This window comes from Lottia gigantea, assembly GCF_000327385.1.
Source record: "Lottia gigantea unplaced genomic scaffold LOTGIsca_357, whole genome shotgun sequence".
Classification (NCBI taxonomy): Eukaryota; Metazoa; Mollusca; class Gastropoda; family Lottiidae; genus Lottia; species Lottia gigantea.
In genome coordinates, this window is record NW_008709213.1 from 24,748 (window position 1) to 40,031 (window position 15,284).

Genomic DNA, 15,284 nt, shown 5'->3' on the forward strand with positions numbered 1-15,284 from the left:
AGAACAGATGAAGCGGCGATGAAGGACAGATGAAGGACAGATGAAGAACAGATGAAGAAGTAGGGCGATTACTCCGCCCATTTTTGGTAAGTTGATCTTGAAATTTTTTAGTAGACAGACTGCTGCTCATTTAGTTTGAGTTTTGGAATCTTGGCGTCATTTGATTTCCATCTAACAAATGATACTAAATGGGTTCTAATTTGTATTGGAATGGACATGCCTCAGTTTCTCCACCCACTTTGAATAAGTTGATCTTAGGCTTACTCAACATTCCGAGGACAAACTGTAGCTCCATCAGCAACAAATTATAATTGACATTTCGTACAGATGGAAATTCCTGAAACCATATTTGTAGGAAGATCTCAATTTTGAAACTTTTTGAGGACTTTACTTCACTCATTAGATGACCAAGGACCAGCATGTTGACAAGATCTTCTTGAACCTGAGTTCTTATTCTTGTAAAAAAATAGTTTTGAATTTGTGTATTTTCACATGGATCCATATCGAGACTGCTGATGGTATCTGATTGTCACAAAATCTGGAAGGTTTGATTTGATTGTTTTGATGACTTGTATAGAACATCCCCTACCTTCTTCAGCCTCGACAGTAATTGTCGATTGAGCCAGTGTAAACCCTATTTGTACCTATTTTTTGAACTCTGTGAGGCTGGCCCAGCCGCTGTAGCTACTAGTTGGTTACGTTACTAAAACCTTGACTTTGTTTATGACTTGCTTTATGCCGTTTAACATTAAAAAATATAGAATAATTGAAGGACATCCCCTACCTTCTTCAGCCTCGACAGTAATTGTCGATTGAGCCAGTGTAAACCCTATTTGTACCTATTTTTTGAACTCTGTGAGGCTGGCCCAGCCGCTGTAGCTACTAGTTGGTTACGTTACTAAAACCTTGACTTTGTTTATGACTTGCTTTATGCCGTTTAACATTAAAAAATATAGAATAATTGAATGAAATATATCATGCATTTTTTTTTTTTAAATTTGAAAGTGAAATTGAAACGAACAGGAAAGTTGACAGTTATCATGAATCAGATATATCCTAATTATAAGTAGCGAGTAATGACCTCTTTCCATTTAAAACTAATGTATTCTCCAGAGCCAAAACTACAGTAAGTAGGAAAAGTACACTCCTGTCAAATTTTGTCCTATCATGGTCAGTTGAAAAATCATAAAAGGGGGATGGGCAATATTCATTCCTGTCATTCCTAAACTTATGCACAGCGGAATTCTTGTCTCGACAAGACATATTTTTTGGCCAATTCGAGGAATAGGTAGAGTTCGGACCTTAACACCCATCGCCGCCATCGGTTTCAAAGGTCAACAGTCACTGACGGCTTCAGCTAAATATATTCTTATAGGCCTACAGGTTAAAAGTTAAATTAACTGTGATCTGAAGCATAGTTATTTGACTGCACACTAGTTAAGGGAGATAATTACTCTTCTGCTTAGGAGGCTCATTCAGTCTTTTCTGGTAGAAATAAATATACACCTTTTTTGGAATTAGCTGTTCTATTTTTCTCTCTTCTGGTAAATTATCGCTTTTATTTTACTTAATTCTATATCAGAATGTTTATTAACTATCCATGTTAATGCTCAAAATAGGAATAGGTGTTGACAGTTCTTGTCATATGAAAACGTAGTAAATTTATCGAGTGTAGAATTGGGTCAATTTCGTATGACGTAGGCTAAAGCACTAAAACGGTGGAAAAAATTATTCATGGTTCGGTTTTCATAAGGTCATATGGATAGGGAAGGTAGGAATAAAAATTATTTTTTAAAAATATTTTATATGGGTAAGACTATCATTATGTAATGTGTAATACACGGAATACATCCTATCTGGATGAGATAAATCATTTATATTTTAAGGTTTGTATTTACTTCAGACTGTTTTGACTGTTCAGTTTTACATGTGAAGAGTATGAATCTGTGTTTAAATATTGGTATGTAATCTATCACCGGCTTATCTACTGCTAGGACAGTCCATGTCTGACGTCTCTACAGCAGGCAAAAAACATTCCGAAGATCATAAATCGAGTGCGGACTGCGGAGTGTCACTTTCGGTAGCACATACCATGCTCCATCATGACAGACTATAGTTAAGTCGAGTTTCGTTGTGATTTATAGAAGCCTGAATAATATATTTTGTCGCCTTCTTGTTGACTACCAATGTAAAAATATAAACCATCCAGTTTAATCGGATTCACCGGTTATATAAATCGTGGTTATATGGAATTCATTTGAACATTTTAGTTTTCTAGTTATTATTTCATTTCACATATAAATTTTATTTTAGTACATAATTTCATTTATTCGTCAATTTGCATTGTATGGAAATGTCCGTATATAGACTAGTCTCGATCGTATAGGACTCTGGAAGCATTTATGTAGCTGGTGCAGGTCTTGATTGATCGAGACATATTATATTATTTATAAATCTCAACCAAATGATCGGGTGTAGTCTTGTTGATCTTAGGCATAAAAGGGCACGATTGTGTCTGGATTGATGGTGAAGTACCAGTTATTTATAGCACAATCTCGTGAACTGATTATTGAACGAAATATGTAATCCTAGAAATAGAAAGTTTGTATTCAATTGACTCACATATTTGTGCAAATTATATAATGTTTTGGCAGTCATTGTTGTATTATAATGTGGCTCTATTAAAATATTGAGAAAAAAAATCATCAAACACTCCATAAAATTTTTTGAGTCGCTGGGTCGTTCGGGAAACCGGAACCATAAGTAATTTTTTCCACAGCCTAATGGTTATTTTGCTTATCATGAATATGAATGTGAGAATGAGTAGAGTCAATCTGGATGTTATGCCCTGCAAATTTCAGCTTTCAGTGCAGCATACATTGAATGGTAGGAAATGAGCAAAATTTGAGTGATCCTATTATGTAACTGTCGGTGTTAGTAATTTTTTGAATAATGCACATGACAAAGTCTAATGCCTTAACTAAGGCAGAGGCCCTATTCAGTTTTTCTGACATGTAGAGATAGTCAATGTGGATATTACTTGCATATTTTAGCTTTTCAGCCACCATGTTTAAGAGCTTAGAAATGAATTTCGATATGATGCTAATTTGAAATGGTCCTCTGCTATAATCTAGACTAGGCTACCGGTACTTAAAATCTTTGTTTTTAACCACTTGAACGTGGATGACAAAATATTTTGGGCATTACAATGTCACAGATGACGAGATATCTCGCAAAAGCACCCTGTGTTCCGCAAGAGTTCTGAGTCATACCATATTCCAAAACATTCACATTCATGTTTATGAGCCTAAAAGAATTTGCGGATGTAAGAGGGTTGTCTCCCTTTACATCATGGCGTCCAGTAACAAACGAAAATTCAATTTGGAATGAGATAAGTAATAAGTAACGCGACGATGCATCCAATCAAAAGTGATCAAGAATATAAATAAAGTTGGTAGTGCAAATTTTTTCGTTGTTTGCCGCTTTAATGAAGAAATTAAAAGTGCCATGCCTAATAATCCGATTGAATGGAAATGGGTGGAAGTCGACAATAAGCCTGTATGATTGTGAGCTAGATAACTTGAATGAAGACAGCTCTGCTCTGGACATTTTCAATGAGTTAATGTGTGAAGTGCTTTGACAGAAAATTATGTTTTTGCACGTGCAACATTCACAACAGAAAATGATTGCGATTGGTAGCCTATAGTATGTAAGCCAAAATTCAGCTTACACACCATCACAGGATATTGCGATTGATGAATCACACATGATGTTTTATGTTAGACTTGGATTCAAACAATACAATGCATCTAAGTCGGCAAGATTTGGTATAAAGTTTTTAAATTGAACCAAGCGAAGGCTGCATTTGGATATACCTGGAAGTTGAAGATATAAACCGGACATGACAGAGATTCAAGTAACTTTCCAACTAGTGCCAAAGTGATTATGGATCTCAGTAAAGGTCGATCTGGAATCGAATACAACATTTACTTTTATTACTGCTGCAATGGCTCTGATCTCTTCACTTAGCTGATTACACAGAAAACAAACATGCATGTGGGTGGAACTGTTGGTTTAAGTCATAAAAACATACCAAGAAACTAAAAACTATTTTGCTCATACTGAGAAAAACATCCATGATTTCCCAAACTAGGGCAGATATCTGAATTCTGTTCTTTTTTTACATATTAAGTATTATTGAGAGAGTCAAACTGGATTTTTATGCACCTACATGAAATGTGGAGCGTATATATTGGTGTCAACCATGTTGGTCCGTCTACAATTGCTCATAAACTTTCTACCAGGCAGAATTCTTCACAGATTTTGACGAAATTTGATTAAATTGTTTATTTTAATGGTACCTCCAAATGATGAACTCTATCGAAAGCCAAAGGACTTGAAAAATATAGAATCGAAGAATTGAAAATTTTAGCTTGTAAAAACACTTTATAAGGCCCAATTCTCAACAGATTTTAAAAATGTAACTTAATGAAATTGTTACTATCACCCAAGGATGTCGCAAATTCGAAAAAAAAAATTAAATGGGTTTATTCACTTGTTCTTGAAAACACTTTCAATTTTTATACGCCCACATTATTGGTCATATATTGTTGTCGCCCCTGTCCGTCCGTCCACAATTGGCTTGTGAACGCAATAGAGACAACAGTTTTTATCTGATTTGAATAAAATGTGGTGTGATCATTTATATTCATGAGATCTTGGACATGTTCTAATTTGACGATCTTTTTATGAACGTTTTTATACATAGAAATGTGGACGTATATTGCCGTCGCCTCTGTCCGTCGGTCCGTCAACTTTTCTTGTGAACACAATAGAGGCTATAGTTTTCAACTGATTTTAATGAAATTGGTTTGATCATTTATATTGATGAGATCTTGGTCAAGTTCGAATTTGACGATATTACGATGAACGGTTTTTGAGTTATTGCCCTTGACTTAGGGAAAACGCGTCAAAATTTGTTTGTGAACACAATAAAGACTACAGTTTTCAACTGATTTTAATGAAATTTTGTGTGATCATTTATATTGATGAGATCTTGGTCAAGTTCGAATTTGACGTTCTTTCGGTGAACGATTTTTTAGTTATTACCCTTAGGAAAAACGTATCAAAATTTGTTTGTGAACAAATTAGAGATTACAGTTTTCAATTGATTTTAATGAAACATGGTGTAATCATGTATATTGATGCGATAATTTGATGTATTTGGGTTATTGACATTAATATTAGATTTCTTTAATATGAGAAAATTCATACTTTAGTCACCAAAGACTGTTTCATCAAAATTTGGTCGTGAACACAATAGATACTACAGTTCTCATGCAATTTAAATGAAATTTGGTGTGATCATTTACATTCATGAGATCTTGGACAAGTTCAAATTTGAAGAAACTGTTTTTGAGCTATTGCCCTTGACTTATGAAAAAGGCATCAAAATTTGGTTGTGAACACAATAAGAGACTATAGTTTTCATCCAAATGAAATTTGGTGTGAAAATTTGTAATGATAAGATCTTGGACAAGTTCGAATCTGGCTATTTTTCGATGAACGGTTTTTGAGTTATTGCCCTTGACTCATGAAAAACCCGTAATTTGTTTGTGTACACAATAGAGAGTACAGTTTTCATCCGATTTAAATGAAATTTGGTATGATCATTTATAATGATGAGATCTTAGTCAAGATTAAATTTGAGAATTTTTCGATAAACAGAATTTGGGTTACTGCCCATGACTTAGTATAACACATCAAAATTTGTTAGCGATAGAGGTGACAGTTTATGTCAGAATTTTATTAGATAATGTGTGTTTGTTTAAATCAACAATATCTTGCACAAATTAGATTTTTGGTATGATATGACACAGATGGGTGACTGCCCTTGATATACTGAAAATGTATCAGGAAAGTGGGCGTATCTTGCTAGGCAACCACTTGTTTTGCTTGTAAACACTCAAGAAGGATTCAGACGAAACTTGGTGAAATCATTTATCCTAGGATGAACAATATTAAAAAACAGTAAAAAGCTGAAAATATTTAATACAAGTTATTTTTCTTATTTGATGGTATTTGATGTCAAGTTTTATTATTTCTTCCATTGGTTTGTCAACATTTATTGTGAGCAGGATAAAGACTTTAGTTTTCATCTGATTTAAATGAAACTTGGTGTGATCATTTATATTGTTGAGATCTTGGACTAGTTGAATTTGATTTTTTTCTTGATTGAAGGTTTTTGAGTTATTGCCCTTGACAAGTCAAAATTTGTTAGTGAGCACAAAGGAGACTACAGTTTTGATCCGATTTTAATGAAATTTGGTGTGATCATTTATCATGATTAGGTCTTGGTCATTAAAATTTGACGATTTTTTCGATAAACCGATTATTTGTTTCGGGGGCACAATAGAAGCTTCAATTTTAGATTGATATTAATGAAATATGGTGTGATGATATAACAGTTTTGAGTTATTGCCTTTGACATAGTTAAACCTTGTCAAAATTGTTCAGTTTCTACAATAAAAACGAAAGACCTCAAACAATTTGGATGAAAATTGGTCTGATTATTATGAGATATTGGATAATTACAAATTTGATTTTTTGGTGAACCATTTTTGAGTTACTGTCCTTGACTTGGTAAAAACACGTCAAAATTTTTTTGTTAGCACAATAGAAGCTACAATTTTAAATCGATTGCAACTTGGGGTGATCATTGGAATTGAAGTTCTTGAGTAAGGAAATGATTGTTTTGGAATTTTGACAGATTAATCATTATGATTTATGCTGCTCTTAATTGAATCTAACTATTAAACACATCTGCTGTGTGGGTGTTTGGCATCCTTGAATTAGGTAACAACTATGTAAACTAGAATCCTTTTTACCAGCTGGTTTTTGGATAATAGATGAATAAAGAGCAAAGATTAAGATTGAACATATGAATGAAATGAATGAATGAAACATAGTGACAAGCAGGTTACTGTACTATCAAAGGCTCAATGATATCTGACATGTGAACACTTGATAAATCGAATACCAAACATGGTGACAAGAGTAACAGTCTACTGTAGGAAAGGTCCAATGATATCGGACTCGTACACACTTGATAAATCTACGACTTCTGGCAACAGGCTACTGAATCAAATGTTAAATGATGTCGGACTCTTGATCCCTTGATAAAAACAAAATTAATTGCCACTGGCTACTGCATCAAAGGTTCAATGATGTCAGACTCTTAATCACTTGATTAATCCAGATTGGTTGCCACTGGCTACTGCATCAAAGGTTCAATGATATCAAACTCTTCTTAAGCACTTGATAAATCTAGACTTATGGCAACTGGCTTAAAAGGTTCAATGGTGTCGGACTCATAAAAACTTGATATATCCAGGCTATCTATTGACACCTGCTTTAATTGAATTAAACTGTTTATTTTCAGCCGTCAGGTCTGCGGGAACTCAATAGCTGTCTTTACTATTGGGTTTGACATACACCACACACAGTTAGATGATCAACGTAGCACGGTCAGTATACAAAGTTTTATAAATTCCACTTTGGCGTCACAAATGTCTATCAGTCTGTGAAAACTTCAGAAGGCAAGATTCTTGATGGATTTTGACAAAACTTGGTGTGTTTATTATCTTTGATTGATGGACACTATTGAAGATAAAAAATATGAGTTATTGCCCTTGTGTTTGAAGTGTTCAATTGTAGCTTGTAAGTACTTAAAACAGATTTATACCAAATTATCAATATTTGAAAGACAAAAAAGTTATGTATGACGAATGGTTGAATATTTGACACTGGTGATTGTTACTATTCTTCCAAATATTTTAATTTGAAAATAAAGCTGCCAGTGGGCATATATTATCTTGCCAAGAAATCTTTGATGAGTTGCAGTACCTATTAATTAAGCTTTATACTGTAAAACCTGATTTCCCTTTGTTAATGATACAGGTGGGTGGGGCGGATACGGAAAAAGTTTCTAGTTGTTCGGACGTGTCAATAAACCAAGGCCCTGTGTGCTACAGACAGTGAATGTTAAAAAAACCCTTAACAGTTCGAAAATGAGCTGACTATTGAAATCTGTGTACGTCCAGAATAATCTGTGTTAGAAAGATGACTGCCATTTACAGAAAAGACATACCGCTTTATAGAAAAAGAAATGCCCAGTTTGAGGTATTTTTGAAGGAATTAGCATACATTTTTATCACTTCTGAAGACTATTTACATATATACAAAAAAAAATCACCATAATTAAAATGTTGTTTCTCTTCCAGGGTTCCAAGAACAAAGTAGCTGGTCTTTAGCTACAACAGGACATTTAAACTGTGAGGTCAATTAGATTATGGTGGAGCACAAATGTCCCAAAGGCGACTCTTGGAACAAAGCTAGGTAAGGATATTTGAAATATTTCATATGGTATGATATAGCAATACAAGTCAAATTGTTTATACTGTATTTTTCAAAGTAAGAAAGGAATATGAAAAAGATTTTATTTTGTGCATTTATTTGCACTATTTTAATTTCCAAGCTAAAAAAGTGGCTTTCATATGCAACCAAAGGTATCAAATTTTGAATTGAATTATTTAAAACTTGGAATGTTTAAAGGGATTGTAAAGATTGTTCATAGGTATCGGGGACACTGATAGCATCAATTTGCACAATTCCAATTTTCAATCAGACTTTTGTTGTTCCCCAATAAACATAATTGTTGGTAAATCTGCTGTTGTATGAACTGCTTTTGAATTGTCCTTAATCCAAACGAAAAAATTTACCAAATTTTTATAGACTTGGTATTCATATGTTTGAAATATTTATAATTTTAGGTGTAAACAGATAGAACTTCACTACATGGAATTAAAGTGCTTATGGTGTGGCACAGAAGTTCGCAAGGCAAGTGTACTTAAATGCAAAATGCTTTCCTTATCCCTGATAATTTAGACTCCTCGATCTTTTGCCTGTCTAAAATAAATTTATGCTTGAAGGGGGTAACAACTTGGGAACTGTGTAAACTGCTATAAGGTGGCTGTGAGCTCAAATTTTCTTTAAGGTTTATAAACTTATGATGCCACACCTGCTTCTGCTTCCAAAATTCAAACCTGTGTCACTTTTAAATATCACTTGGATTTCTGAAATGTCACTTGGTACCATTTACTTATCAGTACAAGATTAAAGAAGGGTTAGAGTGGCCAAGGTCTTGAGAATTCAGCCAAACCAAATAAGCTGTTTGACCAGTGAACAACTTTGAATGAATATTTCCATTCAATGAAATTTTTTTATTTAAGAAGATTGACAACATTTATATGTGCTTGACTTTAAAGAAAAAATTAAGTATATTTTGTGTCTGATTTTAGGTTAGAAAGGGTAAATCGTGTGGTAATTTACCTGCCCGCAATAGCACTGCCGCGATAGGAGTGTTCTGGTGTCATGGCCTGTATGACTCTCCAGACCTCCTATTCACAGATGAAGAGGAACAGATGAAGAGGAACAGATTGGGCGATTCCTCCACCCATTTTTTGTAAGTTTATCATAGATCTTGATGTTTTGAAATTATATTACCATGATATTATTAGCTGTGTGAATTTTCAGAAATATATATCAATTTGCAAAATTTAAGTGGATTCCGTGTTTCATGGCTCAATAACCATGCCTAATAAACAGGAAATAAATAGAATATGTCCTCAGATACTAAATTATATGGTATTTTGACTCCATACAATGTTTGTCTTTTTTTGCAGCCGTCAGCGGGAACTCGATAGTGGTCTTTACTATTGGGTTTGACATACACCACGTACAGTTAGATGATCAACATAGCACGGTCAGTACCTACCTACATATTTCAATTTCAATCACTATTACTGTTCTGTGAAATTATGTGAAACCCACATTGAAAAATTCTTGCTCATTTTCTGTATCCCTTGAAGGTGTACTGGAGCATTAATCTTGAAAACTTAACTTACGATGATTTTGGTGTTCCAGTCATCTGATTGCTCTCTAAAAATCCATTTCATATACAAGTCCCCTGTTGTGGAATGAAAAAGCAAAAACTACCCTGGTATCTTTCTCTCTGAAATGGGTGAATATTTGATAATTCCATTGGCAAAAGGGTTTTACAAGTGGGAAAAGCATGACTTGCCTGGCTAATGACAGATACCACAGTAAAAAGCTTTAATTCAAAAAGACATTTAGTCTTGGACTCAAAAGCTTAAAACTAATCAATTCAAGAGTGATTTTTTTCTGAAACCTCCAGATAAGGCAATGGACTTATTTTTCTAGTCTTTGGTCTGAAGTATTTATTACTGTTTGCACATAACTTTCCAAACCTACTTTTAAAATAAGAATCTTTACTTTTAGGGTTCCAAGAACAAAGGAGCTGGTCTTTAGCTTCAACAGGACATTACACTTGGAGGTCAATAAGGTTATGGTGGAGCACAAATGTCCTAAAAGCGGCTCTTGGAACGAAGCCAGGTACGGATATTTTAATAGCTATCTCGGATATGATGTTGCCATACAAGTCATTATAAACACATTGTAAATATTACATTTAGAAAACCTTACAACACAAAACAAAATTTTCATATGTGTCTTCTAGCTGGTCTTCGGCCAGATCTATTGAAATTGATCTAATGACCACCATTGTTGGGACATAACTAAACAAGCCTCCTGTAAAGTTCCCGACACTTTTACACGCTTGTTACTGAGTAAAAGACTGTTCCATAGAATCCATCAACTGTTTGCATTTATGTATTTGTTGAATAATTTCATTTGTGCCATATCAAAGAATTAAGTTCTATATTTTTAATTTTAGGTGTAAACAGTTAGAGTTTCATTATACAGAAGTCAAGTGCTTATGGTGTGGCACAGAAGCTCGCAAGGCAAGTTTGTTTAAGAATATTTGATCTGTAATTTCAAACCATTTTGATATTCTTACTTTGAAATATCTTGCAACACTTTGCTTGTCTGATACAGTTTTGTGAATCATGTTATTTTAATATAAACAATTACATGGTATTTATATGAGTAAACAGCCAATCAAGACCCTAAAGAATGATGATGCCAAATTGTGGTCTATAATTTAAGGGTATTTCGTGGCCACTCTCACATTGTTGTAAAAAATTACATAAAATGGTAGTCATCTAATTATTTGCAATTATGTATTTATATTTTTCAGGTTTGAAAGGGTAAATCGTCTGGTAATTTACCTACCCGCAATAGCACTGCCACAATAGGAGTGTTCTGAGGTCATGGCCTGTATGACTTTTCAGACCTCCTATTCACAGATGAAGAGGAACAGATGAAGGGGAACAGAAGAAGAACAGATGAAGCGGCGCCTACAGAACAGACGAAGAACAGAAAGAAGTATGAAGAACAAGTGAAGAATGCTGAAGAAATGATCAACAGATCAAAGAGTACTCAATAAGAAGAACCAAGTCTACATATGAAAAGCCATGGGTATGTTACAAGGGATTTAGTGAACATTGTCATCTTAATTTTTAAAATGAAATCGGACATAAGACTTGAATGACATTTAGAAATGAGGCGTACATATAACAGAAACAAGGCATTATTATGGATTTAACATATTTCTTTAATAAACTAATTAAACAGATAAGGTTTCAAACAATGTATTTTCATCAGAATAAAAATCCTAACAAAACATATTACAAGTAAGAATAATAAAGAGATTACCAGTGTAAAGGGTAATAAAATTAATAATGAGAAGTCTAAATAAGAGAGCATAAGCTTTTTATCCAAAGTGAGTTACAATTTAGGAAATAAATGACTTAAATGGTTACCAATTATACATTTTGTTATGTTTTATTCCATCATTATTTCATCTGATGATGGCACATGTAAATTGTGCTGAAAGTTGAAACATTATGTGTTTAATTAGTTTATCTAAGAAGTGTGCTAATTCCATAATATTGCCTTGTGTTTGGTGAAAATCTGACTTGGTTCTTCTACAACTGAAGTATGGTTATATGATTGACTGGCATTTTCCAAAATGAAATCTTGCATTTAGTTCTTCTACCATTCAAGGCTGTGCCCGCATATGCATATCAGTAATCACATAGTTTCAAAGGAATACTACCTTTTAGAATGAACATAGAATTTAGATTCTCAAATTTGGCCTATAAGTGTATGTATTCATCAGTGGGGTGAAAGTTTAGGCCTTGAATATAGATGCCGGTTTTTCTAATTCGATGCTTCTTTGTAAGTCCCACCAAAGTGCATGAAAGTGGCTTCCATGCTCTTTTGAAAATTGCGAAAAAGTGCCAAGAAATTTTGGTTTTCGTTCAGATGTTGACGCTTCAAAGTTGGGATCCAAAAAAGTGAAATTAGCAAGATACCATAGGAAAATCTATGTATGTTGTTCAATAATTACATAGAGTAATAATTACCAATGCATTTATCTGCTGTTTATTCTAAGAAGTGGTATTTCTTTAAAAAAGCAAGTTCAAAATAAATAGTTGCGTTGACTAGATGAATATTTGAGCTATGGCTTATTTACATAATTCCTTTCTTATTTCAGCTGAAGAGCTCACAAGAAGATGGTGTTTCTGCATTTGGTGTTTCTGCATTGATTAGGTGTTTCTGCATTGATTTGATGTTTCTGCATTGATTAGGTGTTTCTGCATTGATTTGATGTTTCTGCATTGATTTGATGTTTCTGCATTATATAAGTTCTGCTTCCAGCGACTGGATTTTACTAGTGCCTTTAGAATTAACTTTCTCCTTGCCCTAGAATAAGTCATCTTTCCTCAGTATTCTATTCGACTCAGCTGTAAATGGGTATGGATAATCTGAGTAAAATCATTGCCAAGAATTTTGGTCAAGGAACAGCTGTTAGACAGGATCTTTTGAATCTAAGCTGTCCTTGTAAAAATCTTTCTTTCTATCTATCAGTAGGCTGACTAACCTTTCTGCAACTGAGATCTGGCCATGTTTCTCAAAAAAATCTCACAATCAATATTTGTCTAAGTATGGTATTTCTCAGTGTAAAATTCCACACTTATGACAAATTTCTATTGAAAGATTTTTTGAGAAACGGGCCACGTATTTCTGCTTTCATTCGGTGTTTCTGCACCTTTTACTAGATACCAGTCAATCATACCAAGATTACCTTTCAACTACCAATAAATAAGAATTGCCATGATACAAAGACCATCAACAATTATTTGGATGGCTGCTTAATGGCTTTCATTTCTTTTTCGGTTTGGATTTCAGCTTTATTGTTTGTATTCCTGTTTTTTGATTTGGGGTATTTTGCAATTTACAGCTTTGAAAGTTCAGGTCAAAGTTGGCAGTTAAGGTCAAATTGAGTATATGAGGTCAAATGTCAAAGATGGTGGTTGGGGTCAAAAGTCAATGATAGTTGTTGAGGTCAAAGGTCAAAGATGGTGGTTGAGGTCAAGGGTCAAAGTTGATATTTGAGTTCAAGGGTCAAAGTTGATATTTGAGTTCAAGGGTCAAAGTTAGTGTTCGAGTTCAGGGGTCAAATTTGGTCGTTGAGGTCAATGTTTTCCTTTCAGGTTATGGTGGTATGGATGAAGGGAAGGTTATCAGATGAGAAGAAGCATGCATGCAGATAAAGAAACCGCAGGTAAAGTCATCTTAATATTTTCATTTTACCAGCAGATATGAAATGATGTCATACTTGCAATTGTGTTCAATGAGGGAAATTTTGCAGGATATGAGGATTTCAATTTCCACCAGTCAAGGATGTGACAAGCCTTTAGCACACAGGGCCTTAGTTTATTGTATCTAGACCCTTTTACATACCGACGCCTCTGACTTGACATCATAGAAACTTCAAAGGTATTGCCTCAACCTTATCTGAAAGTGAAGCAACCAAGCATCAAACTCACTGAGCCAGGCGGCTTCCTGCCAGCTGATAAAGCCATGGCACTTTTTCAATATTTTTAAGGTAATTTTTTGATATTTTTTTTTGTTTTTCAGATAACGGTGGAAGAGTGATGGTTTTCATTTTTGGTTTTTTGGGTTTTTTGTTTTGGCTTGACTTTCTGTCATATTTTCTTGGCGTCCTGCATTAGTTTGTTCGGATGTTTGCTTTTTTGTCCATGACTTTTGTTAAGTTGTGTTGGTTTTGGTTTTTTTGGATCATGAACCGGTAGATTTAGAAGTTAAGTTAGTTTCAATTTCAATTGGGGAAGGGGGAGTGTAATGATGCTGTTCTATTTCAGAAATTGGTATTTTTATAGTCCAGAAATAAAAAATTCTCTGTTGGCTTGTGGATATGTGGGATTGGCATGTAGGAATTCTTTCTGGAACTTGATCTTGAGGTTAAGTATTAATTTTTCTTTTTAGCTTTTTCTTTTTTATGATTTTCTAAATCAGATATGGGTATTTATTGTGTCAGGGGATGTTCAGATGGGACAAAATACCTATGCCACATGTGATACAGTCTGAGAACTCAACAGTGTAAAATCCAAAAAACAGACAAATGTAAAGAAATATGGTTTATGAGTTTTTGTAAAATATTTTAGAAATCTTGCATACTGACCCTTTAATATATATGGTATTTTAATTATTATTAGATTACTTTTTGGTTTATTGAGATAAGAAGATATCGGATTATGGTGTTGGTGTATGGTGTCAGATAATGGTGTTAGAGTATGGTGTCAGATAATGGTGTTAGAGTATGGTGTCAGATAATGGTGTTGCTGTATGGTATCGGATAATGGTGTCGGTGTATGGGTTTAGATTATGGTGTTGGAGTATGGTTTCAGATAATGTTGTTATTATGGTCTAAAAAGGTGAAGAAAATAAGTTTGAATCTTAAAATATCGGGAGATTTTTTTTAAATAACTAAATTTTACAGAACGCTAGCCTAATGTAGATTGGAATCTTTACAGGCGTTGATTAACTTTTGATTGACCGACCTGAAATTAATTTCATTGCGCACAGTCACTTTTTTGAGTTTGAGATTCGACATCGAATATGTAAGTTCAGAAGTACTAGAACTGTACAAAATTTGCAAATAAGAAAAATTCAAAGTACCTATGTTAATCTATGGAAACCTTATTCCCTGATTTTTTTTATTGCAGTTAAGGGTGATATAGATAACAGTTTAAGGGTAGGCAGGGAGTAATCCTGCAGGGAGCTCATCGTCCCTGTCCTGCCGAGATGGATTGATTGGTGTGTAGGGCAAGAAATTTGGAACAATCTCTTCGGGCATATAAAACAGAAGTAAGTCACTCTAAAGAAATGAAGAAACAGCAATTTTTAAAAGTATAACAAATGGATCAGCAGGTCCT

The 15,284-nt window shown here is 34.0% G+C and overlaps 1 protein-coding gene across 1 annotated transcript; it reads left to right on the top strand.

Annotated features, from left to right (window-relative positions):
• Positions 1-8,121: 8,121 nt before the first annotated feature.
• LOTGIDRAFT_175716 (hypothetical protein) lies at positions 8,122-11,425 on the top strand (the record flags this gene model as incomplete). The annotated part of the gene is made up of 5 exons (XM_009058783.1): positions 8,122-8,181; positions 9,360-9,523; positions 10,360-10,473; positions 10,814-10,884; positions 11,271-11,425. 5 exons carry the CDS (start codon positions 8,122-8,124, stop codon positions 11,423-11,425), a joined length of 564 nt encoding a protein of 187 aa, XP_009057031.1.
• Positions 11,426-15,284: the final 3,859 nt, after the last annotated feature.